The sequence below is a fragment of the Rhododendron vialii genome, chromosome 2a (assembly GCF_030253575.1).
Source record: "Rhododendron vialii isolate Sample 1 chromosome 2a, ASM3025357v1".
Lineage (NCBI taxonomy): Eukaryota > Viridiplantae > Streptophyta > Magnoliopsida > Ericales > Ericaceae > Rhododendron > Rhododendron vialii.
This window is the reverse complement of record NC_080558.1, coordinates 42,061,801-42,085,675: the sequence shown is the minus strand read 5'-3', so window position 1 is coordinate 42,085,675 and position 23,875 is coordinate 42,061,801. Positions and strand designations below refer to the sequence as shown.

Sequence of the window (23,875 nt, the reverse complement as noted above, 5' to 3'; positions counted from 1 at the left end):
TTAAAAGTGGGATTTGAATATCAGGTCCAGACAGACTTTGAAGAACGAGGTTTTCCGTCGCTAATCACCTCAAATCTAGACAAACATATTGCAAATCCAAAAGTTGGAAGATTTCCTTTGAAAGTTTTACTACTCATTGTATGTATACGTGAATCTATAACACAGCATACATGAGGCAAAATTTACAGATTGACTAATACAAGAAAAGAATAAACGACTAAACTATGAAAGATACCTTATAAACTCACTATAGAGGAATTTAAATGACTAAACTACAATAGATACCTTAAAAAACAAACTGTCGAAAACTATCTTACAGCTGATGCAGCAACCACGAATTTCCACTCCCTCTGTGTTGCAGAACATTAAACCACATTAGAATTGCTATGGAAAGTTGAAACAATGGTGGAAGAACCGAATTTCAAAATAATGGGACATAAAGGCTTACCACTTGTGATGAGTACAAGTAGTTGCGTTAAATCCTCGGGGAATTGTAAGACTTCAACTGCTGGCTTATTCTGCCATCAAATTTATAATCGTCCCCATTTAATTGTAAATATACATCAAACTTGCATTCCAGCTCACATGTATCTGTTGATCAATTAAATAAATCGTAAAAGGGGCTTGATTAATTGATGTTACTATTCTTGATGGCAGTCATGCCTTTTGGGAGAAATTGTTTCCATTTTCTCATTTAAAGATTCCTTTTTCGGAGCCACTTGTCTTCGTCTTCTCAGTTTCTGCACCCTTTTTCGGGGTACTTGCTTTCATGTTCTCATTTTCTGCTTCCTTCTGAGCCTTCTTCTTTTCCAGCTCAATTTGCTTGAGATTTTCATCATGGGCTCGGACAAATGTTCTCACAAAATTAAGTAGAGTAGAAACAACTGCAGTACATATTCTAAAGGGAGTCAATATTCAAAGTTACTCACAAACCCAAGGGAAAAGAGCATGAACATGCAACTGCTTCTGCAACAAAATAGAGCTAATATCTAAACAAAATAAATCTAGAGCCCAAGATGCACATCTCCTCCCCATCATAAATGATGTGCACTTGATCTTATTGCATCTTCAGTAAAGCATTATGATTGCTATTTTTTGCCATAGCCGCTGGAAAAAATTGTTTAAGTGAGTATTCCCTTTTTCTATTAATTTCCACCGAAAATTGAAGTATTTGATTGCTACGCTAATTCTATCATTTCCGGTATTAAATAACCTCGGGTAGTCAATGAGAGTATTCTTCTCAGACATGGATCAACTTCTATTTTATGAAAGGACATTCGTGAACAGAGACTTGAGCACTAGAAATGTCAACCCATTTAACCTTTTTGTGCAATTCCAGATGTAAGGAAAGTCTTCATATCTTATTGTCACTACCACACATGCTGAGCTTCAGAACTTACTTCTGGTGACTCCTAGTGAGATTAAAATGCACATCATGTATGAACTGAGCTTAGTAAGCAAAAGTGATGGAAGTAAATGTTGCCTTTTATTAAACTAATTTATTTTCTTTTCATTTTCAACAAGCAATGATTTACTGCATTTATCATGCTACTTATTACTACAGCATGTTAGAGGAAATTAAACTACCAGACTACCTTGCTCAAACGGAGTACGGGCTGGATCTTCTCCGAAGTAAAGAGCCAACGCGTCTGCATTTCTTCCCTGGAATCATCCAAGTTAAGGAAGGTGTTTTATATCTTCTGAGCTTACAATGGAAAAATCGAGACATACCACTCCAGAATAAAGTGGAGCCAAAGATCTCACTTCAGCTTCAGCAAAACCAAGAAACTCCTTCAAAATCTGAATATTTGCAAATAAAATAACAGATCAGAAAGGAGAACTACACGGAAGTGCATATTTGAGAACAACTAGTAGTCCTGGTAAATAATCTAGATTTGCACTGGGCTTAAAGACAATAGCATTTGGTAAGTGACTGTATATCAGAAAATACCAAAATGACATTTTTGCTTTTAAGTCCATCAGAGAATATGACTAACCATAGCACCAGCACATCAAGTGATGCAATGATAATAAAGCATGAGGGAAACAATTAAACCTTGCTCAAATAACTATGAATGTTGTAAGTGATCTACGTTCAATTTGAAAGCGAAGCCCCTTTGCCAAGTGCCGACAAAGAAACATAATTAACGTTCATGTCTTAATGCCTTCAGTAAAGTTTGACATCGTAAATCCAACTGTCTATGAAAGGCAATGGGGAGGAATTCTATGTTACATGGATCCTTCATTTTGGCTCAAGTATCCGTGTCGATGTGTCCGACACCCGTATCCTTTTGGACACTCAGATCCTCTAATTGTTAAGATACTTACAGAACAGGAATATCAAATTAGCTAGAAAAGCGATATTTCGAGTATTTCAAATAGACAGGAAATAGAAAAATAGCAAAAACATAATTTTCGTAACCCATTCTTGTTTAAATAAATTTGTAAACATAGTTTACGGTACATAATCTGACAAAATTATCCAATATATAATGCAAATAAGAGTTTAGGATGTGTCCCCGTGCCTGTACCCAAGTTGGGGACACATCCACGTATCCTAAGATTTAAGGTTAGGAAGGTCCGACGCTTGGACTTGCACCCGCACCTGATACTGACACCCGAGTCCATGTAACATAGGGGAGGATCACACTGTGGGTTATTCGTATTTGATCCTGGAGGAAATTTTAGAAAGATAGTATTTAGTAAATTAAGTTGGTACTTTAGGATTTTATGTATTAGAAATATTGGTCAGTTAGTCTTGTCTTTATCTTGATGTTATCGATTTGAAGACGCTATTCAAGGGACTTTACGAATATTGTTTAGGATAATTTATGAAACGACATTTATTTCTCTGCAGTACTGGTGCAAATGCCTTTGCTCCTCCCTAGATGTGGATTCTAGGGTTCCTTAGGTACCCGTTTCCAAAGTTTATCTGCTATGCCATTCTTCTTCTTCGATCGTCCAGAATCAGTTTGTACATATAATCAGAGCTCAGATAATGCACTTTACCAAAACTAAGTAGCTCCAATCACTGAAGTACCAAAAGAGAGAAAACCATGAGTTCTAGAATACAAAGGTGTCTCCACTCACACTGTAAATTAGAAAACATACAAGGAAAAAATTGAGGCGTGAGTGGTGTCAGAACAGAGGGGAGCGCTGAGATTTGAGACATGCGTACTTCAATATAATAGAATTAAATCAAGGATCATCAAGAATCCATTTCCTTTTGCATTTGCTATTGATGAAAGTATTCGATTTAATACTTTTCCCTTTGAACTCTAAGCAAGACCTCGAACCTCTGAATTCAGATGATCCAAGAGCAATAATAGTCGGATTTAGTTGAAAGACAGGAGAGAAACTAGAAGTTAATAAACTAAAAAGAAGAATGAAGGTAGAACGAAAGGAGGTTGACAGAAAGAGACACCTTAGAGTAGCAATTTCTGATACTCGATTTCAATCTCAGAAGCACAGACAAGGATACAAGACGCGGACATGACACAATACAGATGGACAGACAGACATGTGGGTCTTGAAAAAAAACACTAAAATAATAAAACCTCGCAGAAATAATTAAGCATAAGAAAACACAAAAGGCCTGCTGGAAATTTAAAATCATCGACACATACTAGAGCAACTCAGTAACAAAATAAGAACGAAAAAGGGCAATTCACACAACACAACAACAAAAAACATGCACATTAAAATGAGCATTTTCCCTAAAATATCTTGAGATGTATCGGGACACGAGCTAGAAGACAAATACTCCATGCGGCGTGTCTGATACATGTCAAACAAAGCTAAGTGTCCTTGCTTCATGGGCTCTGATGACGTATACCCAAAGATGGAAAAAAATGTGTCCCACAAAGTCAAAGGTTTTAGGAGTCAGAGATTTTTAGTGGTTGTTTGATAGGTCAAGTCCAAGTTGTACAAGATAGGTGAAGACCATGAGGATGATGAAATTGATAACTTAGACACGTCAGTGAAGTCACAATGAGGATGAGATTGATGAGCCATGCTACAAGGAAAGATAGTGGACTCCACATGCCAGTCTCATTTTATTATCACGTCAAATTTCACGTCATTGCATTCAACAGACAAAAGGCCCCTAGTCCAGTATAAATAAGTTCAGGTTGAGATGGCCCATCTAGGAAATCTTAAACATCATTGCATGCAAAGCACGTGGAATATTAAGAAAGATACAAAGGCAGATAAAACTCCCATCATAAATTTGATAAGAGTACTTTATGCACATGGTTACCTTGCAAAAGTTTTCAGACACAGGACCATCATTTTCTGATGCAGTTAGCTCCTGAAGAACTTTTTCTATCCCTTTGCTAACCGCTTGCTTTTCCTCTGCCAAATATTTCAATTGGATCTGCACGATAATCAACCATTTAACCCCTAAGATGCCAATGTAATGAAAGAAAATTGCATGTTCACATAGAAAAGGTGTACCTTTGTTGAAGCCTCCAAACTTTTGAGATCTGTCACAAAATCTAGTAGTTCTGGTAGTTTCTCAGCGAGCACCTGCAGATTGAAAAGAAAAAAGAAAGTAAGCAGTTCATCAATAACTATGAAGCACAGATACTTCTAGATGGGAGTCGTATCCTTATCGGATACTGACATTCCTTCGATACTTGCGCAAACATATCCCAGAAGTATCCACAATATAAACTAATAATTTTTAATTTTTGAAATATTGGATACTTTTGGATACTCACACGCATTCAAACTATTATGACATTAAGATATGGATGCGGCGAGAGCTGAGCACCCCAAGGGGAGAAAGGCTGGCAATTATCAGAGAAAGAGGGAGAAGACCAGAGGAAAAAAGCTGGGTTGTAGGTTGGTGGCCTCACTTACGTGGTTGAACATAGGATGAGGACCTCTACACCTGATGTGTGACTTGTCCCGAGGTATGTCTTCCATCCCAGGAGTTAGACCTCAACAGTCATGTCATGGGATGGCAATGCGTAGTTATAAAGTATCGCAATCAAGCTAAGATACGAGCTCCAACGCATATTCAACTATAGATTCCAGATTCATTAAAACAATAATGCATGAAAGGACACATCAAATTCGTAGCCTAATATGCCTGGATTTTGAGAAAGGAAATAAAAAAGAGCAAAATAGAAATTGGCTTATCAAAGATCTTAACGTGAGACGAAATTAGGTAAACAATGAACCACATCAGTCGAGCGGACTTGACAAGGGAAATAAACAATCAGAATTTAGAACGCACATATGACATACCTTGCACAGATAGTGCATGAGAGTCATTTTGTTGTTTTTGGCTCGGGTATCTGTAAGTTTGAGAAGACTATCCAATCGAAATCCAACAGCAGAACCTATGCAGAATGGAACTTGACATCATGCTAAAAACAAAGCAAAGTACATTTGAAACAGTGACAATATAACCACCTGAAAACATAAGTTTAGAAAAAGGCATGCTGAATGCACGAAAATTTCAGATTGAAGTAACCCTAAACTCAATTACGATAGGCATGCTGATTCATATTTCTCCTAACCATGTCCCAGGACCTACCATATTTCTCCTAACCGTGTCCCAGGACCTACCATGTAGAACTACCGCCTCCAATAAACTGTAACTATAGAAAACCCCAAACCACAAAATAAAACTATTGAAGCTGGAGAGTAAAAGAGGGGAACGAACTTTTTCACTCACCTCTTGCAGTCCCATGGTTCAAGGCATTCCCCAGTGAAAGAATAGTTTGCATAATTCTTTTCAATTTGGCTGAATTCCTGATCTGGTAGAAAAATTATTCAAAGTGATTAAGCAAACAGTACCTTCAAAGATACATCTTTTCCATCACAAGAGAAAGTAAACTGAAAAAGGCCGTCTATCTTACCTCATCAGCTACAGAATTTACAATATTCAAATTATTTCTAAGTTCAGAAACCTGAAAAAAGGTGCAAGAAGAAAACCGGATTGGTAACACACAACAACAACAGAACCCATGTAGTCCCCAATCATTGGGGATTGGTATCACAAAGAAAAGTAAAAGAAGACAATAAGAAACATTGCTCTAACCTGGCTGCGGAACTGTATTTTAAATGAGAATACTCTTAGCTTTGACTCTACTCGTGGCACTTTCATCAACTCTAGGAAGAACTGTCATAGAAACGTTCAAAGCACGTGCATCAGAACAAAATGATAATAAATCACTTTAGACACGTTAAGTATTCCTCCCAAACCTATAAAGTACTTTAACAAAAAAAGTCAGAGTTGAAGAGACGATTAGTACTTATATCTGTTTATTACGACCAATAGTTACAGTTCTGGGCCGCAAATACCCAATTTCCTTCCAATTGCATGGCCAGAAGATATATGGACGGCAAGTCAAGGTTAAAAGTTTGCAAGCTTTACCCACTCAGTAATGCTGCTTTTCTACCCAAAAGATAACAAAACAGTGAAAAGAGTTAATAATTAAAGGATGAAGATGTACAATCTGACTAACCTGTTCACATTTTCCTAAGATCTCCTTCTCGCCGTTGTAGTTCTGATTATAGAACTAGTGTTAGAATCCATTAGAATGAAAAGGGCACCTGTATAGTACAGTTGATGATCTAATTCTACTCGGAATCGATATAATCAATGGTGGGATAATATTAAAAGCTCAGCATGCAGGGGAATATTAAAAAATGGCAGATGCTAAATACATATTTTCATGTTATGATAAGTACTCAGAAAACAAAGTTCATTTACCTTGAGAAGTTCCATTTCTTCTTTCGTCGGACAGAATTTTATAAGATTATCAACCTGATCAACATCCAATGCTGAATCATCCAAAGCAAGGACTGAACCCTGTGATGGTACCAAGTAACAATTAATGGAGTACCAAGCAACAATTAATGGGAATACAGGTAATAGAAGCAAATGAAGCCCCCAAAGTTAATTTGAGATATCCCTACCCAAATGATGTAGCCACCAAATCTATTTCACCAAACGAAACCAATTGTGCCATAGCACTAAAGCCATGGGACAATGCCAAAAAACAGAAGAAAAAGATAGTCCGTTTCTCTTCATCCCTCCTGCACAAGTGCACCATCGCAGAAGCAAAAGAAAAAAATTATGTCCCATTTCTTTTATCATAGCATTAGTATTGAGCTATTTAGGAGCCAAGGACCATAAATGTTCCAGGGGCTTGCAAAATTACTTCCGGCCCCTTATGTTCTGAATGTTCTTTTCCAAAGTTAACCACAATGACATTTCAAACAACACTCGATCTTCACTTTCAATAACTTCTTATGCTGACTAACTCTATTTTCCTAGTGCATTTGTGGTCTCTGTCTCTCTGTTATAAACAACCTTCAAATAACTTTTCCTAATTTTATTTTCAGATAAAACTATAATGCCGCAAATGCATTGCTAATGTGTTTACATTGATCCTACTTCAGAACACTGCCCTAATTATAGCCAAGCTTGTTATTCCGGACAAATTAATGTCACTCTTATAAACTCAAAACCATTGGCTATGAGTGGAGAGGCTGCGAGGTTCATAAACTAGTTTTTAGGTGATAATTAACCGATGTGGAACAAGATCCACCACTCCCCTAAAATCACTTGTCTCTGTCCAAGATCCCAGCACCACAATTCCAGTTTCAAGAGCTTAAAAACTACAACAAATGGAAAATAACAATATTGAAGCCATGAAGTTTGGCTCACCATCAAATCAGGCAAAGGAACCTTAACTTTTGTAAGCATGATTTCACAATTATATGCCCGTCTGAGGTCAATCTGCAAGAAACAAACATACATTGATGATGACAGATCAGAGTTGATGCTCAAAGTGATAACTAATTAATCATGAATACTCATGCAATACACAATGCCACAAGCAGCGTGTTCACCTGGAAGGAGTACACAAGAGAAGGAATGAAGAAACACAACAAGCATGTTCACCACTCCGACAGTTTCAAGTGACTATGCAGGTTGCGAGAACAAATTCAGGTATGAGGACGGCTAACCGTGAGGAGTTGGACCATTGATGACGGATTTGATACGAGCTAGGTATGGACAGTGGACAGGCTTTTGAGACTATTAGGGTTGTGGAGTACGTTTAGACTAAAAGCTCTTGTTATAGAGTTAACATGCAAGACTTAATTCTTTTAAGTTTTTGATGTACAGCGATTTACTAGAATTTTGGATTTCTGTTGTGGAATTGCTACCATTTACATCTACTATCCTGCGATTTACAGTGAATTTTAGATACATGTTGTGGAATTGTTGCCATGTGATATAAGTCCAAAAACACACTCCCAAACTTGGATTATATTGCAATCGGTAGGAGGCCACCAAATAGATCATGGCACGGCTCTCTCACAAGCCAAACAATGGAACCCAGTACAGTAATCTATTTGGTGGCTTACTACCGGTTGCAATATAATCCAAGTTTGAGAGTGCGTTTTTGGATTTATATCATATAGCAACAACTCCACAACTTATATCAAAAATTGAATGTAAATCGCAGGACAATAGATGTAAATGGTAGCAATTCCACAGCAGAAATCCAAAATTCCATGTAAATCGCAAAACAGCAAAAACCTATAAGAAGTATCGCATGTTAATTTGCACAGCAAATCTCTATCACAAGAGCTTTTATTCTAAACGTACTCCACAGCCCTAGTAGTCTCAAAAGCCTGTCCAATGTCCAACTCCTCACGATGAGCCTCTACGTTAGCAGGATACCTAAATTTGTTCTTGCAACCTGCATAGTCACACTCGAAACTGTCAGATTGGTGAACAAGCTTGTTTTGTGTTTCTTCATTTCTTCTCTAGTGTATTCCTACAGACAGTGGTAGCAGAACCTACAAAACTAGACTTGGGAGAGACCAAGCCATAGCAGGCCTCCTATTGAATGAGGCAAGTGGCAAAAACTGATGGGGGAGTTTCTTTTAATGAAAGAATCCCTCTCCCCCTCCCCTTCCACCACCAAAACAGGAACAACAAAAATAAAAACAAAAACAACCACCAATACAATTTATATTTCTTCTGGTTTGTATAACAAAATGTAAAGTTGAGAGACGACAGTATCGATTTGTGGAAAACCCAAAAATTAGGGTAACTTTCATTAAACTGGGTATATATACAACGCAAGATACAACAATTACAATGAGGTCCTAACTAATTAACTATTTACATACTAAGGATAAATAATGAAACTCCGTACAACGAACTAATTCAATAATCTAACACAAAAAAACAAATTATATACTCCAACTTGGAAATGAGAGAATGTACAGATGAATTTTCAGTGGCAATGTATCGTAATCAGTCTAAGTGCCATCCACACCCGCACATAACATCTATTTCAAGTGATTAATCCTAGAGATGTCCACTAAAAGATGTAGTATATGGTGAAAAACTTTTCATAGCACCAAGGCAAAATGGTTCCACTACATGCTTCAGATTCAAAAGAACTGTCAAATGGAATTAGACATGGCATGCTCTGAACATTACAAAAATGCAATAAGGAACTTTCACCTATTACGCCTCTAGAATCTAACCAATAGTTATGAAATTTTGACGGCATTCTTTGTAAGCACGATTATCTTGAGCTATGTTACATGGACTCTTCTAAATGTATAAAAGTACTCTTGTAGTGCACAGGACATTCAGACAAGGGTAAGGGAATTGTGTTCGAAATATCTAGTTGGACATCCACTCAGCAAGCACTTTTCTAGTTGGACTCTTCTATATGTAATGGAACGATGCACTTCACATGCCAGAGATAGTACCAAGTAATATATAGCAAAACGGTTCTCTCGGGAGCATACTGCAAGAGTGGAAGTATACTACCTCCGATTTCAGCATGAATTTCAGCCATAGTTGTCAAATCGAGAATCGAATCGAGAATCGAAAAGGCCCATTTGCGAATCGTGAATCGTATCGAATCGTGAATCGTTCCGATTCAGTCAAATTCTTAAAAATGCATAAAAAATATAGATTTGAAGTTTGAATAATGATCTTGTGATCTAAATATGCAATACACTAGTTAAAAAGAAGTTTATTAGACTATGTTTTGCTTTTTTTATTTTTTGATAAAGGACTTTATATACTCTGATGTTTGGACACTCCATGGAACACATCTCCCACTGACTAATATATATATAAACACCCCACTACTAAAATATATATACTATATTATATACACCCACTAACTAGAATATACTATAATAAATACACCCCACTAACTAGGAATATATATATAATATACACCCATTAACTAGTGAATGTATAAAAGACAAAGAAAAAACTCAGTAAACTCACCGACAGGCGACAACAACGAGATGCAGTTCAGGCGTCGACGTCGAAGGTTTCGATGGAGCTCGAAGCTTCATCACGAGGGCTTGGGTCTGTGTTTTCGTGGATCGTTTGGATTCTCTACAGGTTAGAAAACATATCCCGACCCCTCGCCTCCCATAAAGGTAATGTATTTTCCGATTTATGCCCAGAAATTTGACCGAATCTGCCAGAAAACTCACTCATTCGAAAATAAACTGAATCGTACGATTCTCATGATTCACCTCACGATTCACCGATTCAAAGCACGATTCTGCGATTCTCACTTCGATTCTTACCTATTCACGATTCATATAATCGATCCGAATCGTTTCATACCTGAATCGAACCGAATCGTACGATTCGAATCGGGAATCGTACGATTTCGATAACTATGATTTCAGCATGAATTTCAAAACCACCATCTTTCCATGAAGAGAAACACAGCTTAGGTAGACAACTATACAAATGGTAACAGCCAAAAAAAACTATACAAATGATGAAAATCAAGTAAGAGGAGCAACCTCCTTCTCTCTACTTTCTCTCTCTAAAAACCACCCCCCCCCCCCCCCCCCCCCTCTCTCCCTCGTCCCTCCGGTGTATCTCTCTCTCCGGTCTGGTATGGCGAGCGTTGGCGTGTTTAAGGCGTCAAAGCTTCGGATGATCGGACCTCCGGCCGGTGTTCCGTGGGCTTGACTCGTCCGGGCCCTGCCTTGTCTTCTCAGATCCGGTGGTTGGTGGCCGGCGGCGAGGTAATAAAGGTGTGATGGAGTTAGGGCTTTTTTCCTGTTTTTTTTGGGTTTCCGGCTGGTCTCCCCAGTCCGGAGCAAGTACCGGTTTGATTTTCAGATCCGGTGTGGAAGGGTTGGTGGGCGAATAATCCGGCGCCTTTTGAGGATCGTCCGACGATGATGATTTTTTTGGTCTTGCTCCGTTGGCTGTTTTTCGGGGTTAAGATTGATTTGATGAAAAGGGATCCCCTATTTTCTTGCTTATTCAGTGATCAGGCTCCGTTCCCGTAGGTGCTTATTCTCTATTACGGTGAACGGCTCTATTGGTCAAACTTCGTGTGTCGACTCTGCTTTGCAGTATGTGCTTATTTCTCGGTGGTAGAGTTTAGGTTCCTGCCTGTTGTGCTTGTTTAGCTTGTATCTCTGTATTTTCAGTGGATTCCTGTATTTGCCCAATGGGCACTTTTATTGAAATGAAACTGATTGACTTGTCAAAAAAAAAAAAGTAAGAGGAGCAAAAATAGTTCAACAAATATTGAATTGTAGAATGCAAGAAAAGTGGTCAGCTCAAAATTCAAGTTATTGGAAGAAGCTAATCCGAAAAATTCATGTTATTCAACAAAAAACAGCATCAACAGCTCATCTTAACCTATACGTACAAGATTTGACTTCCTGGTATGAATACACAGTGATTGGTCTATGCATACGCATGCTATCCTTCTATAAGTTCCATTTCAAATGAAATTACATGGTTAGCCCAGAAAATTAGAGACTAGAAGGCCAACCTAAACCCAATCCCATGACAGCTAAGCTCGAGAATTACAACCTGGAAAACCAATTTCTGTTATTTGATGAACATGCAGCCCAATGCAAGACTACTAACATAAACTAGTGCACTAGAGATATAGATCACTGTGTTCAAGAGCAAAAAAGAGAACTAACTGTATGCTCCATTTTAATGATTTAGCACTAAATTACCAGATTGACTTTGTCAGATTTAGGTCCCGACCCACGACGATTTGATTTCCCACCAGTGCTTCCATTAGTTGGAATTGTTGCCGCAAAAAGACTCTCAAGTTCCGTCATGTCAAACTCAGGAGCCCTGGGGCAGGTGCAACACGGAAGGAGAATAAACATAAAAGAATTTGGGGGAAAAACAGCAACAAGAACTAAAAGAAAGAAAAGAAGATGAGGAAAATCACAAATACTTGGAAGCTTCATCAGATTTTTGCGTCTCAGCCCATAAGCTTCCTTGCATGGCCCTTGTCAACTTCAACCAATGATATGGCTTCAGGGATGCCTTTTTTGACTGATCCTGATTCCTGGAATTAGCCCGCAATGGCAGCCTTCCCTTTGTGCTCAAAGGTGGTCCTGGAATCGGAGGAATATTTCCATTACTGCCCGCTGCATGAGATTGTCGAGAGGCGCCACCAGTTTTTGACAGCCCATTGGTAAACGGAGCAGGAGGAGGTGGTAAAGGTGGACCATGGGGTGAATTCCTAGACAATGGATCCTTCAGAGCAAGACTGGGAGGACGGGGGGGTGGCGGCAGTGCTGAGGATATAGTACTAGGGCTTGAGGCTGGCCCAGGACATAAAGGAGGAGGAGGAGGCGGAGGAGTTGAAAATGAGTTCTTAATGGAGGGAGACTGAACCGGCGAAGAGGAAGAAGTGGGTGGTAGAGGGGGAGGAGGGGGTGGGTGAGTGGGAAATGTCTTCTTGATGTTGGGCAATGGAGCTACCCCTGAGAAAGGAGGAGGTGGAGGTGGTGGAGGAGGAAAAGACTTGTTGATAGTGGGCAATGGAGCTACCCCCACGAAAGGAGGAGGCGGAGGAGGCAATGACTTGTTGATAGTGGTCAATGGAGCTACCCCTGAGAAAGGAGGAGGTGGAGGCGGCATAGGCAAAGCTGTGAATGATTTATCAATGGAGGGTGATGGTTGTTGCCCTTTACCTTGTACTGATGTTAAAGCGAGCTGGGACACTATGGGAGGTGGAGGAGGAGGAGGAGGAGAAGGACAAGATGTTAAAGAAGTTCTACTCAAAGTTACGGGAACCTCCATAGAAGGTTGGAATGAGGGAGGACATCAGTGGTGGAGGCAATATTGAGATGATACCCGGCTGCAAATGTTTTGACGGAAGTGGAAAAGAATCTGAAGTGGCAGGAGGCGGCGATATAGACAATGGGTGAGTAAATTGGTTATTTTCAGACTCTGTGTGATCTTGCAACAGAGCTGTAATGCCTAGAGCTGAGGGTGCACTGTGGTATCTGGAATTCAACACAGGTGAACCTTGCAAGGAATTGCAATATGAAGCTGGAGCTGATAGAGAAGTTTGACGTACTCTCTGGGATATGATCTAAGTGTGAGTGGGGCGCTGAAGAGTAATCTTCAGCTCTTGAGGCTCAATCTTCTTAGAGTGAGTGGGGAGCTTAAGAGCAATCTTCAGTTCTTGGGACTCAATCTTATTCACCACTGAGCTCATCATCTCAGATGCCTCCAAAGAGGGCATAAGGTTCTTACCCATATCCATTGATGGTGAACATTTGAAGTTGTTTTCTAATTCCTCCGATTTTGGCTCCATTAAAACTCTTTCAGGATCCAGTTCCTGCAACAGATTCCTGTTAGATATGGTAGATATATTTTAAAAGCAAGCTTATAATTTTTTCCTATTCCTATTCTCGGTATTTTTTTCCCTCCATTTTTGGCTCTGTATTTCATGGTTCTGTAAAAACAAAAAAGTTGGAACCTAAAAACATAGTACTAGTAATACTCAAGATTCTTAACAACTTCCGTACTAGTAATACTCAAGATTCTTAACAACTTCCCACTCCTTAGCCGGAAAGATCTGTAGCCTTAGTTGGATTAGAATTGACTGGGTAAAATGGAAACACTTCTTTCCCAATTTAAGTGAGTAAAATAGAATTCCATACTTGATCTTTTTTGGCGTAGCAGCAGGGCTAGACTCCAATATTTCTAGAAGAACATTAATTTTCTGGAGCCCATCAGATTTTTGTCTCTCTGTTACTTCTTCAGGACTTGATTCTTGCAACAAACTGATCTTTTTAGCAATCTGGGGAGAACCGGACTCCAATTTCTCTTGGATGATATTGATTTGCTCAAGCATACTTAATTTTGGATCTAGCCAATCCACATTACTGAACATCTCTTGAACTTTAGCAAATGCTTCAATCGGAAGACCTTTCTCTTCAGTACCAGGCAAGTCAATCGTAGTACATGAAGGTGCAGCATCCATTTCTGAAAAGAGTACCTTCATCCAGCCCACAAAAGAAAACAGAAATTTGCTTCTGAAGGAAAAAAAAAAATGTTGTATCGCTAAACATTATTAAAAAAATTATAAAATCATATTTACCTCTATTCTAAAATCCTTCATAAACTGATCCTTGGCATTCCATAAAATATCGATTTCATCACGGTTAAGCATCAAAATGTTTGATCTAATGAAGGCAGTGTTGAACATGACACGAAAAACCATTGCCTCATTTTCCAAATCATTATCCAAGCTAATGCACTCGAGCACAACATCACCTTGAATATGGCCATAGTTGTCAAATCGTGAATCGAATCGAGAATCGAAATGGTCAATTTCGAATCGTGAATCGAATCGAATCGTTAATCGCTCTGATTCAGTCATGACTTCTATAATGCATAGAAACCTATGCTTATTGATTAGGGTAACAACAATATATACTACAAATGAAAGATTTAGACCTAAATCAATAAATACTTTCTTCTAAATGATGATTTGATAATAATGTGGAATATTAGGTAAGTTGCTTCTATTGCAACTACCAAGAGATGATGATTCGTAAAGCCTACTTATGGTTCTTTTTGTACGAAAGAGTTATAAGTACAAAACAAACCCTTAGAAGGCCTATTCCATTTATCTTCCTCATTTTCGATTCACTCTTGTAATAAATCTCTTTTTCTTATTATCAATCCATATAACATAGATAATAGATGACATATAACAATACTAGACCTTAAAAAAATATTTGAACCCGTTTCAAACAAAAAAAGAAGCAAAACAAGAGAAAAATGAATTTTGGAAATTTTAAGTGAATCGAACAATTCACTAATTCACTTATGATTCTCAGTTATTTCCGATTCGGCAGCCTATTCGTATCGATTACCCACCGAATCGTATCGAATCGTACGATACGAATCGTAAATCACCGATTCACTTACGATTCTCAGCTATTTCCGATTCGGCAGCCTATTCGTATCGATTACCCACCGAATCGTATCGAATCGTACGATACGAATCGTGAATCGTACGATTCTGACAACTATGAATATGGCAATGGATGTCAATTTTAACTAGTTCACAAGCTGTCTGCAATAAAGTAAGAAAACAATATGATATAAGCTATGCAGTGAACTTGATAATTAAAATTTAAAGTACCAAAATCTCCAAAAGTTTCTTCATAAGAACACAAAGCATAGAAATATCACTTATATTGAATGCAGTTAATATGAATGTTGTACGCAGGCCAGATCAAAGATTCAGTTGGCTTTAAGGCGACATAACAGCATTTTTTCCCAAGTTGGCAGAGAACAACAGCTGTCATTCCCAACCCGGAAAATAGAATGTAGTTTCACTTTGTTTGGTTTCCATTTTTGGGTATTTTAATTTTGGTAGTGGGTGGAGAGAGAAATAGGGTAATGATTCTAGAGAGAGGTAATGAGTAGAGAGAGATAGAGAGAGGAATGAAAGTAATAATTGGCGAAAAAGGGTAATGATTGAAGAGAAAAATAGGGTAATGATTAGAAAACAAAAACAAAACAAAGTTAAAATGGAAAATGAACAAAGCCATTGTCTTTGCCGGGTTGGGCGAGAACAGGTGTACGGCTTGGGAACCAGACCAAAGAAAGGATAGTCAGTGGACGCATGGGTAGAAGTTGAGGTAGCAGCCCCTGGATTCACACTTTGTGAAGCTGTGAATTCAGTAGATCTTTTTGATCCTGCTGACCCGGGTCTACACGAAAGCAATTCTACTGGTTAGCAGCAGAGTTAAAACAAAAATAACAAGTAAAAATGGAAGATTTGCTACACTAACTCTCAAAAACTATCCTTTGATGGTATGATTGCTTCAAGCATATTACAGAATAACGCAATAACATCTAATTAGCCGAATGATAGTAATATAAACAATATCCAGAAATTATGTTTCCTTATGATCTGGCATGAAGTGAAAACTACCTTTGAAAAAAAGAAAAGAAAACATAAGGAAATCACACTAGGAATAGCAACAGATATTGAAATCACCTGCTTGTAATGACGAACAGTTTTGCCCCTCTTTGGTGTTGAGAACAGCACTTTGGGAGTCCGATCTGCAGCCATGAAAGGATCTTGTCCATATATCCTAAATATCGGACGGCAACCTCCCTCTCCATCCATGTTGGGAATGAATCTGAGAATGATGCAGTCCAATGTAACCGCCCGATCAAGTGGGGGCCACACTGAGCCCACATTCCTTCTTGAGACATACTGTAGGTACCTCAGTTGTGAAGGTAATGGATTCAGTGGCGACATTAGCTGCAAAAGCTCACGAGGTGCTTGCTTATATACCATGTCCAGAGTTTTCTGTTCCCCAATGTATTGCTTCCTATAAATGAAGAGAGCGGCGAGCATGAAAGCCAAAACTGGCCACCCACCACTCTCACAATGCATTAAGAGTATATTCCGCTGCCCAAGTGAAAGCCAACTCTCACTTGATCTTAGGAAGTGGTGGATCATCTCCATGGTGAGTAATGGGCAACTTTCATATTGACTAGGATAGTCCATCACAGTCATATCATACCCAGACAATATGTTATCAATCTGGCTTTGATGCTCTCCCTCTCGGAAGTTAAATACCATGAATGAAGCGTCAGGGGAGTATTCACGAAGGTTATTCACTATCCTTCCCATGTAGGCTTTGTAATCATCATCTTCCAAAACATCGGTGGTAAAGCAGCAATCGAAGACTATGCATTTACAAAAAAGGTGAAATGACAAACGTATAAGTTAGAATAGGCCAAGGTCCTTCTGCAGTCTTTCTGCAGCATCAAGATGCAAAAATTTCCATACAATGCATGGCATCATTCCTTTCTTCATGCAGATAAGTTCATATACAAAAACGACCATACCAAACACATAAGGCATGCACAGAGTCAACAGGGGGCAGTTCCCTCAACCCGGGCCATGTGCACAAAGTATTCTGAAGAAACCATCATGCGTTCAGCTTTAAACAAAAAGAAAAAAACCTGAGTGATGAGACAATTAGGATCACGTTGGAAGATTTCAATATCCCAATCATTTGGTCTGTTTTGGACAGTTTCCAACCAAAACTTGACTCTTTGGACTAGTGTCTACTCCTTTACTAGACAAACACCAGTTACAGTAAAATAAGGATGCAAAGGTTTAAATGCTGCGACCAAAAAGCTACCAGAAGATTTTCTGGATCAACTTTTATTAGTCTTGTGCTGACTTTGTAAATCTATTCTGGTTGTGATTACTGCTTGCAATATATACTAATGGTCTATGCAATATATACTAGCATCCAAATCAAGTATCGGTGCAATATACAATTAAAACGAATAATAATTAAAACAAATAACAAACAATGCAAACACACAACCTCTTATGAATGGGCCGTTGCCCTTAGTCTTGCATGGTCAAGATGTCATTAATAATGTAAGAACTGAAAAGAAGTTTTTTTAAAAAATATTTATTTTAGGCTCTTATTAATTATTTCTAAGAAATTAGATTTATTAAGAACTAATTAAATACATTAATTAAGTAAAAATATTTAGAATAATTAACATGACCTTATTAAGAGCCCTAAAGGTCCTATGCAACCAGTTGAGTATTAAAAGTTGGGTTCGGCGGGCCGCGGAATTATTTTAAATAAAGATATTAACAAAAGTTGTCGTAGGTAAAATAAATGGATAATAAATTATTTAATACATAAAATAGGTTGAGGTTAGTAATGTTTCATCTTCGGAAGGTAAGGAGTCTAAATAAAATTATTCGGGCATTTATAATAAGGCTTATAAAGTCATTAGGAAATTTTGTTTGGAAACATTATAAAAATATAATAATTAGTAAAATAAATAAAAAATATATATATAAGTAACAAGATATCATCTTTGAGATAGGAGAAGTCTAAAAAAAAAAAGTTTGGATGTTAAAAACATTATTCGGAAGGTCGCAAAGATTTTTCGTTTGAAAATTTTGAATGAAAATAAGTAAAAAAAATTAAATAAATAGATATTAAAATAAAAATAATAATATTAACAAGTTATGATCTTTGAAGTGTGAGAAGTCTAGGAAAATTAGTCCGGGTGTCAAAAATAGTGTTTGAGATGTCGAAAAGTGGTTTCGAAACATTTAAAGTTACTAAATAAGAGTATATAAATTAAAATGATATAATTAATACGTTTTATACTAATATGATATTACATTGTAAGAAAATAATATCAAGTAAGTAGTTTTTTATATTATTAATATCAAAAATATCAAAAAGATTGTAAAATAAATATCATAATGGTCATCGTCTTAGTAAATAATTACAAATAAAATGTCGGGCTCAAAAATAATATCAAACTGATGAATATGGCAGAAAACGAGCGGTGAATTATATTTTTTTTGTTCGGGACATAGGGTTAAAGATATAAACACTTAATATACTTGGAGAAGAGGTTGGAATGGATTATAATACCTTGAATCGGATCGAATTGATTTAAAAACGAATCTTGAATTTTAGGGAAGAAGATTTCGGGTTGTTTGATCGGGAGACTTTGGGATCGGATTGAGGCTTGTTTGGGGATGCCCTGGGTTATAGGAGGTGATCGGGATGGTTGAATTGAGTTTCGGTTGGGCGTAGTTATGAAACTCACTTTTCTTTCTTTTTCTTTCCCTCTCTAAAACTCCATTGATTGGAGCTTGGGTTTTTTCTGTTTTTCTCTTCTTTTCTGGTCGGTGGAGTGTAGGAAATATCGTGGTATTTTCATAGGTCAATGGGGTTGGCTATTTATAGGAAAATTTTGGTGGAAGAGGATAAGAGTGAATTTAATGGAGTTGGGTTCATGGGATTTAGAATGGACGAATTGGGCTTGATTTTAGGGTTAGGGAGGAAGTAGAGACTGAGTAGGAGACGGAGAGACGGAAGGAGTTTAAGTTGAGGGAGGAGGAGTGTGCATGCACGCATGTGTGTAGAATTTTTTATAAAAAGAATGCATGTATATATTACATGCATAATTGTATATAAAAAATAATAATTGCATTTAGTAAAATAATTCTAATAATATTATATTTAGGAAAAAAAATTGGGTCAAAAATTCGGGTCGTTACAACCTACCCCCCTTAAAATAATTTCGTCCTCGAAATTAAGGTGTACTAGATACGAAAGTTGGTGTGCATAGTATCGGTCCGTTCCGAGTTGCTTCTGGGCTCAGTCAGTGTCACTCTGCATGGGGTTATGGGTATTGGCGTCATTCTTGGTTGCAATTCTAAAGTTTATATCCCATTGTGGGGTAGTCCCGATGATTTCTCGGAAAGCTCGTCCTTGTATTCACATGTAATATGGGAAGATCTAACTTCACACGATCTGTTTCCTCCAACTCGAGGCTTGCTATCCATCCCGTGAGTTTGTTATGCCACCCAATTTTGTGAGCCTTGGTGAAAAAAGGTCCTGCCTATTCCCCTTAAATTTGAAGCACGTTCTATCTGGCGATTAAGTTGTCACCATCCTTCGATGGTAGTCTATGACAGCTCGGTTTGCGGTCAGCCAATCTACCCCCGAGTATGACGTCGAAGTCAGTCATCTCGATTACTTGTAAGTTTCATGTCAATCGCAAATCTGACACTTCCAATTCATACCTTTTACAGGTTAGTACTCTTATCCCCTTAATGGTGATGTCACATGCATGGTCATCCTTAAGGTTTCAGTTTCTAGTCTAAGTGCGGGTACACATGCAACAGATATGAATAAGTGTGAAGCGTTGGAATAGAGCTTATACGTAGGTGTATAAGAAATGAGGGTAGCTTGGATTACTGCAAGGTTTATTTCTTCTTCCGTTCCTTGCAGTGCAAACACCCTCCCTGCAGTGGGCTTGATTTGTCCGTTTGGTCCTTTGTTCTGAAAAGGGCGAGTTGGAGCTTGATTCCAACCACCACGAGGCTGATTCTGTCCTCCGGGTTGGTTAACAAATCCAGCCGATCTAGCCTGATTTTGATTCCCAAATCCTACAGTTTTACTCTGATTTGTGGCTGTCCTCCTTGGTTTCCAGCTCCAATTAGCTTAGGACAATAACTCTTAATATGTCCCTCCTCCAGACAGTAATAGCAGCGGCGGTTTAAGTTTTGGTTTTGAGGAAAGAGGTTGCGGTTTGATCCAAGGTTAAAGTTTGAGTCTTGATTCTGTGCTAGGATCTGGTTAGGATTAGGATTTTGGTTAAACCCTGGATCGAGGTTACTCCAAGCTTGGTTAAATTGTGGTTGTTGGGGACGAGTATAGTTCAGGTTGTAGGGTTGGGGAGTAGGAGCATTCTTATTACTATGGATTGAGCAGATAGGTCCTCCAGTTGTTGTCATGACTTTCCTCTGCTCACGTTTCGCCCTGGAATCTAAGTTTTCTCTCTCCATTTTAAGTGCGCATTACACTACCTGTGAATAGGTCGGGAGAGTTTGTGCCACCACATCTCGACGTGTCTCAGTGAGTCCCCATTCGAACTTTCTTGCCTTGGCGTCGTCAGTAGGCACGACTGTCTGGGCATAGCGAGACAGTTCCTCAAATCGTGCGGCGTACTGGGCTACAGTCATGGTGCCCTGCTCGAGACTTATGAACTCTTGGGCCTTTGCTTGTTTGACCGGTGTTGGGAAGTACTTATCAAGGAAAATTTCCTCGAACTTCTCCTAAGTCATGGTTTCCACATCGTGCATGCTTTCCATCAGTTTCCACCAATGTTGAGCTTCCCCTTGCATCTGATAGGTAGCTAGCGCAATTCGATTGCTGGCTTCGCAGATGTCTAGTGTTTTGAGAATCTTTTTGACTTTCTCTAACCATGCTTCTGCAGCTATGGGATTTGGTTCTCCATGAAAGTGGGGTGGGCCGCATTTGCAGAATTCATTCAGCGCATGGCTCCTAGTCATGGATCCTTGGGGTGCGTGTGGGGCTGCCTGCTGTTGCTGGCCATTTGCGGTGGCAGCGGCAATGAAGGCTTGCATGAGTTGCAATAGGTCAGTAGCTCTGAATGGGCCGTTAGGTTGAAGGCCCCTATCTTGTCCATTATTCAACACGTCATTCTGGTTGTTGTTTCCGTGCGATTCGTTCCTTGTTTCCTCCATCTAGACACCGTTGTGTTTTGTTAGTAAGGGGGGAATTTTATTTAGTGTGTGTATATATATATATATATATATATATATATATGTGTGTGTGTGTGTGTGTGTGTGTGTGTGTGTGTGTGTGTAGATAAACGAAGACAAGACATTATGGATTTATTGGTTATATGCTCAGGTTGAAGAGATTGTATGGAGGTATTCCCGAACAGATAGAATCAAGATATATGGTATGAGGCACCGTGGTATAGATCTATTAGGAGAAATAACATGCGAAGTCACTGCTCCAAATAGTCTGTTCGGCCTAGAGTAGGGCCGAACAGACTGAGAACTCATGAGAAGACGTAAAGCCAAAATGATTGACAAAAGACCAGTTAAAGTATGAAGTAAACTAGTCCAGACAGTCTGTTCGGCTATGAGCATAGCCGAACAAGGAAGGAGCTCCAATCAGGTGTTAAGGCAGGAACAACATTTTGGAAAAGTCTAGAAGCAGTGTTATTCCGTTATGGAATGAGATCTCGAGGATATAGGATCTAAAATAGATACCCAATGACAGTGGGATGTTCGACCAGCTATAGAAAAGAGTCCTAAGTGGACTAAGGTAATGAACTGATAAGAGAACGAGAATCCAAGATATTCAGGTTTCCTATACGAGGTAGGAAACCTATTGTAACACGGATACTTGGGTGGCAAGCATCCATGAATCTATAAATATGAGGTAAACATAGAGATAACGGTACGCAATACATTGCACTCATACGTTACTTTCCTATTGATATTTAGGGTTTATTGCCAGTACGTGATACTAACTTAGGCATCGGAGGGCCTTTGTCACGGGAGGCAAAGGTGCACTCACCCCTTGTCTGTTTTGCAGATTAGGGTTCCGACGACGAATTAGGGTTCCGGTGAAAAGGCACGAATAAGCCGTTGCATTCCCAATTGATCCGAAGCATCAATTGTTTTCATCCCCCTACAATTGGCGCCGTCTGTGGGAAACGAACCATTTTCCTTTGAAAAAACGACCATGGTGGAAATAGATCTAGCAACACCACACGATCCGAAAAATCTGCTAGATGGAGGTGGAGATAAATCTCCGCTTGGGGCTCCGAGAAAGCCCGAAGGCGGACACAAGAGGACCACGAGTAAAGGCCGCTCCCCTTACTGTTCATGACAACTCTAAGAACAGAGAGGGAGGGACGGCTTCGAGATCCACAAGAAGGAGTAAATCCCACCGAAGGGATGAATCAGTTGCACACTCCAGGAGTATGCACCATAGCGAAGATGTTCTCGATAAAAAGAGACAAGAAATCGAGGAGTATGCTCGTCTGATTAAAAAATGAGAGCATGAGATCAGGGAGTTAGAGGGAATCAGGGAACACCCAGAGGATTCCTTACTGTCTCAAAGAGATTCCAGCGACAACGGGTATGCTATGGTAAAATACAAAAAAGCCCCTTCACGAGGAAGAAAGAGCAGAAGCAGAAGTCCAACCCCAAGGCGACACAAAGCTTCTCCACGAAAAAAGAGGAGCAGAAGCAAGAGCCGAACACCGGAACGAAGAAGGACTTCTCCAAAAAGAAGGAGAAGTAGGGGCCGAAGTTCTACCCCTGAGGAGGAAGGGACTAGGAAGCATCATAGGGACAGGTACGAAAGACCTGATTCCGATTGGGGAAAGGATTAGACCCAACAAAACAAAAGGACAACAAGATGAAACCATGACTGCACGAGAAGCAGCACGGAAGGCCCTGAGTAATATAGCGGCCTCCCCATTTGCAATGAGGCTACAAGAGGCTAGGTTGCTGAGCAGAGTGAAGCATGGTACGTTCATACTTTACGAGACAAACGCAGACCCCGTAGCTCACATACAGCACTACCAGCAGGCTATGTTCATGCATGATGGGGATGATTCCATCTTGTGCAAAATGTTCCCTTCGAGTCTCGGGAAGGTGGCCCTATCTTGGTTCCATAAATTGGCCCCACGATCCATACGAGGATGGAGGCAGTTGGCCGAGGAGTTCACTGCCCGGTTCTTGACAAGCAGAAGAGCCCCGAAAACGTTCGAAAGCCTTTCCACTATGAAACAAGCGGAAAGTGAGCCGATCAGAGATTACGCTAAAAAGTACTGGGAGACTTTCAACGAGATTGAGAGCTGCAGTGAAGAATATGCGATTGCAACCTTCAAGACTGGCTTGCCTGTTCGGGGAAAGTTGCGCCGGTCTTTGAATATGCATCTGGTAGCAACGTTGGCCAAACTAATGGAGCGAATTGAACAACACGCCAGAATGGAGGATGACATACTCCGGGAGGATGGCAGGATTATTGCCGAACAGACAAAGGCATCTGTTAAGAAAGTGGATAAGCCAGAGCCCAAGACTTACAGAGAAAGAAAGGAGTATGGGTAGGCTAAGAAAGAACCGTACAAGAATAAGCAAGCTCCTGACCCTAAATCTTTCTTTTCTATCACTACGGTTTGGAAAGAACCAATTTATAGGATTCTTTA

The 23,875-nt window shown here is 39.3% G+C and overlaps 3 protein-coding genes across 3 annotated transcripts; 1 reads left to right on the top strand and 2 right to left on the bottom strand.

The window, feature by feature from the left end:
* Window positions 1–13,096, bottom strand: LOC131317831 (formin-like protein 17). Its single transcript, XM_058347498.1, has 15 exons — window positions 12,243–13,096; window positions 12,013–12,136; window positions 7,688–7,759; window positions 6,728–6,826; window positions 6,480–6,521; window positions 6,053–6,133; window positions 5,871–5,921; window positions 5,687–5,768; window positions 5,254–5,348; window positions 4,456–4,527; window positions 4,259–4,375; window positions 1,732–1,800; window positions 1,596–1,662; window positions 449–884; window positions 1–350 (listed from the first exon to the last, which is right to left on the bottom strand). The coding sequence occupies exons 1-14, from the start codon at window positions 13,094–13,096 to the stop codon at window positions 691–693; spliced, it is 2,019 nt and encodes a 672-aa protein (XP_058203481.1). The 3' UTR covers window positions 1–350; window positions 449–690.
* Window positions 13,097–13,238: 142 nt separating this feature from the next.
* Window positions 13,239–17,060, bottom strand: LOC131317553 (formin-like protein 18; the record flags this gene model as incomplete). Its single annotated transcript, XM_058347094.1, has 5 exons — window positions 13,239–13,640; window positions 13,966–14,303; window positions 14,406–14,581; window positions 15,344–15,389; window positions 16,323–17,060. Coding segments are annotated over 5 exons (1,323 nt in total), but the record flags the coding sequence as incomplete, so codon positions are not given.
* A 6,237-nt stretch (window positions 17,061–23,297) lies between these two features.
* LOC131317552 (uncharacterized) lies at window positions 23,298–23,777 on the top strand. The gene has a single exon (XM_058347093.1). It carries the CDS (start codon window positions 23,298–23,300, stop codon window positions 23,775–23,777), a length of 480 nt encoding a protein of 159 aa, XP_058203076.1.
* Window positions 23,778–23,875: the final 98 nt, after the last annotated feature.

What these genes read in the sequence shown, in the direction of transcription:
- LOC131317552 (XM_058347093.1), top strand. Translation starts at nt 23,298, where the DNA reads ATGTTCCCTTCGAGTCTCGGGAAGGTGGCCCTATCTTGGTTCCATAAA.
- LOC131317831 (XM_058347498.1), bottom strand. Translation starts at nt 13,096, where the DNA reads ATGGAGGTTCCCGTAACTTTGAGTAGAACTTCTTTAACATCTTGTCCT. An exon ending in TCTTAGGAAAATGTGAACAG is followed by an intron (nt 6,134 to 6,479) that starts GTTAGTCAGATT and finishes TTTCTATGACAG; the next exon opens with TTCTTCCTAGAGTTGATGAA. An exon ending in TCATGCACTATCTGTGCAAG is followed by an intron (nt 4,528 to 5,253) that starts GTATGTCATATG and finishes TTCAATCTGCAG; the next exon opens with GTGCTCGCTGAGAAACTACC.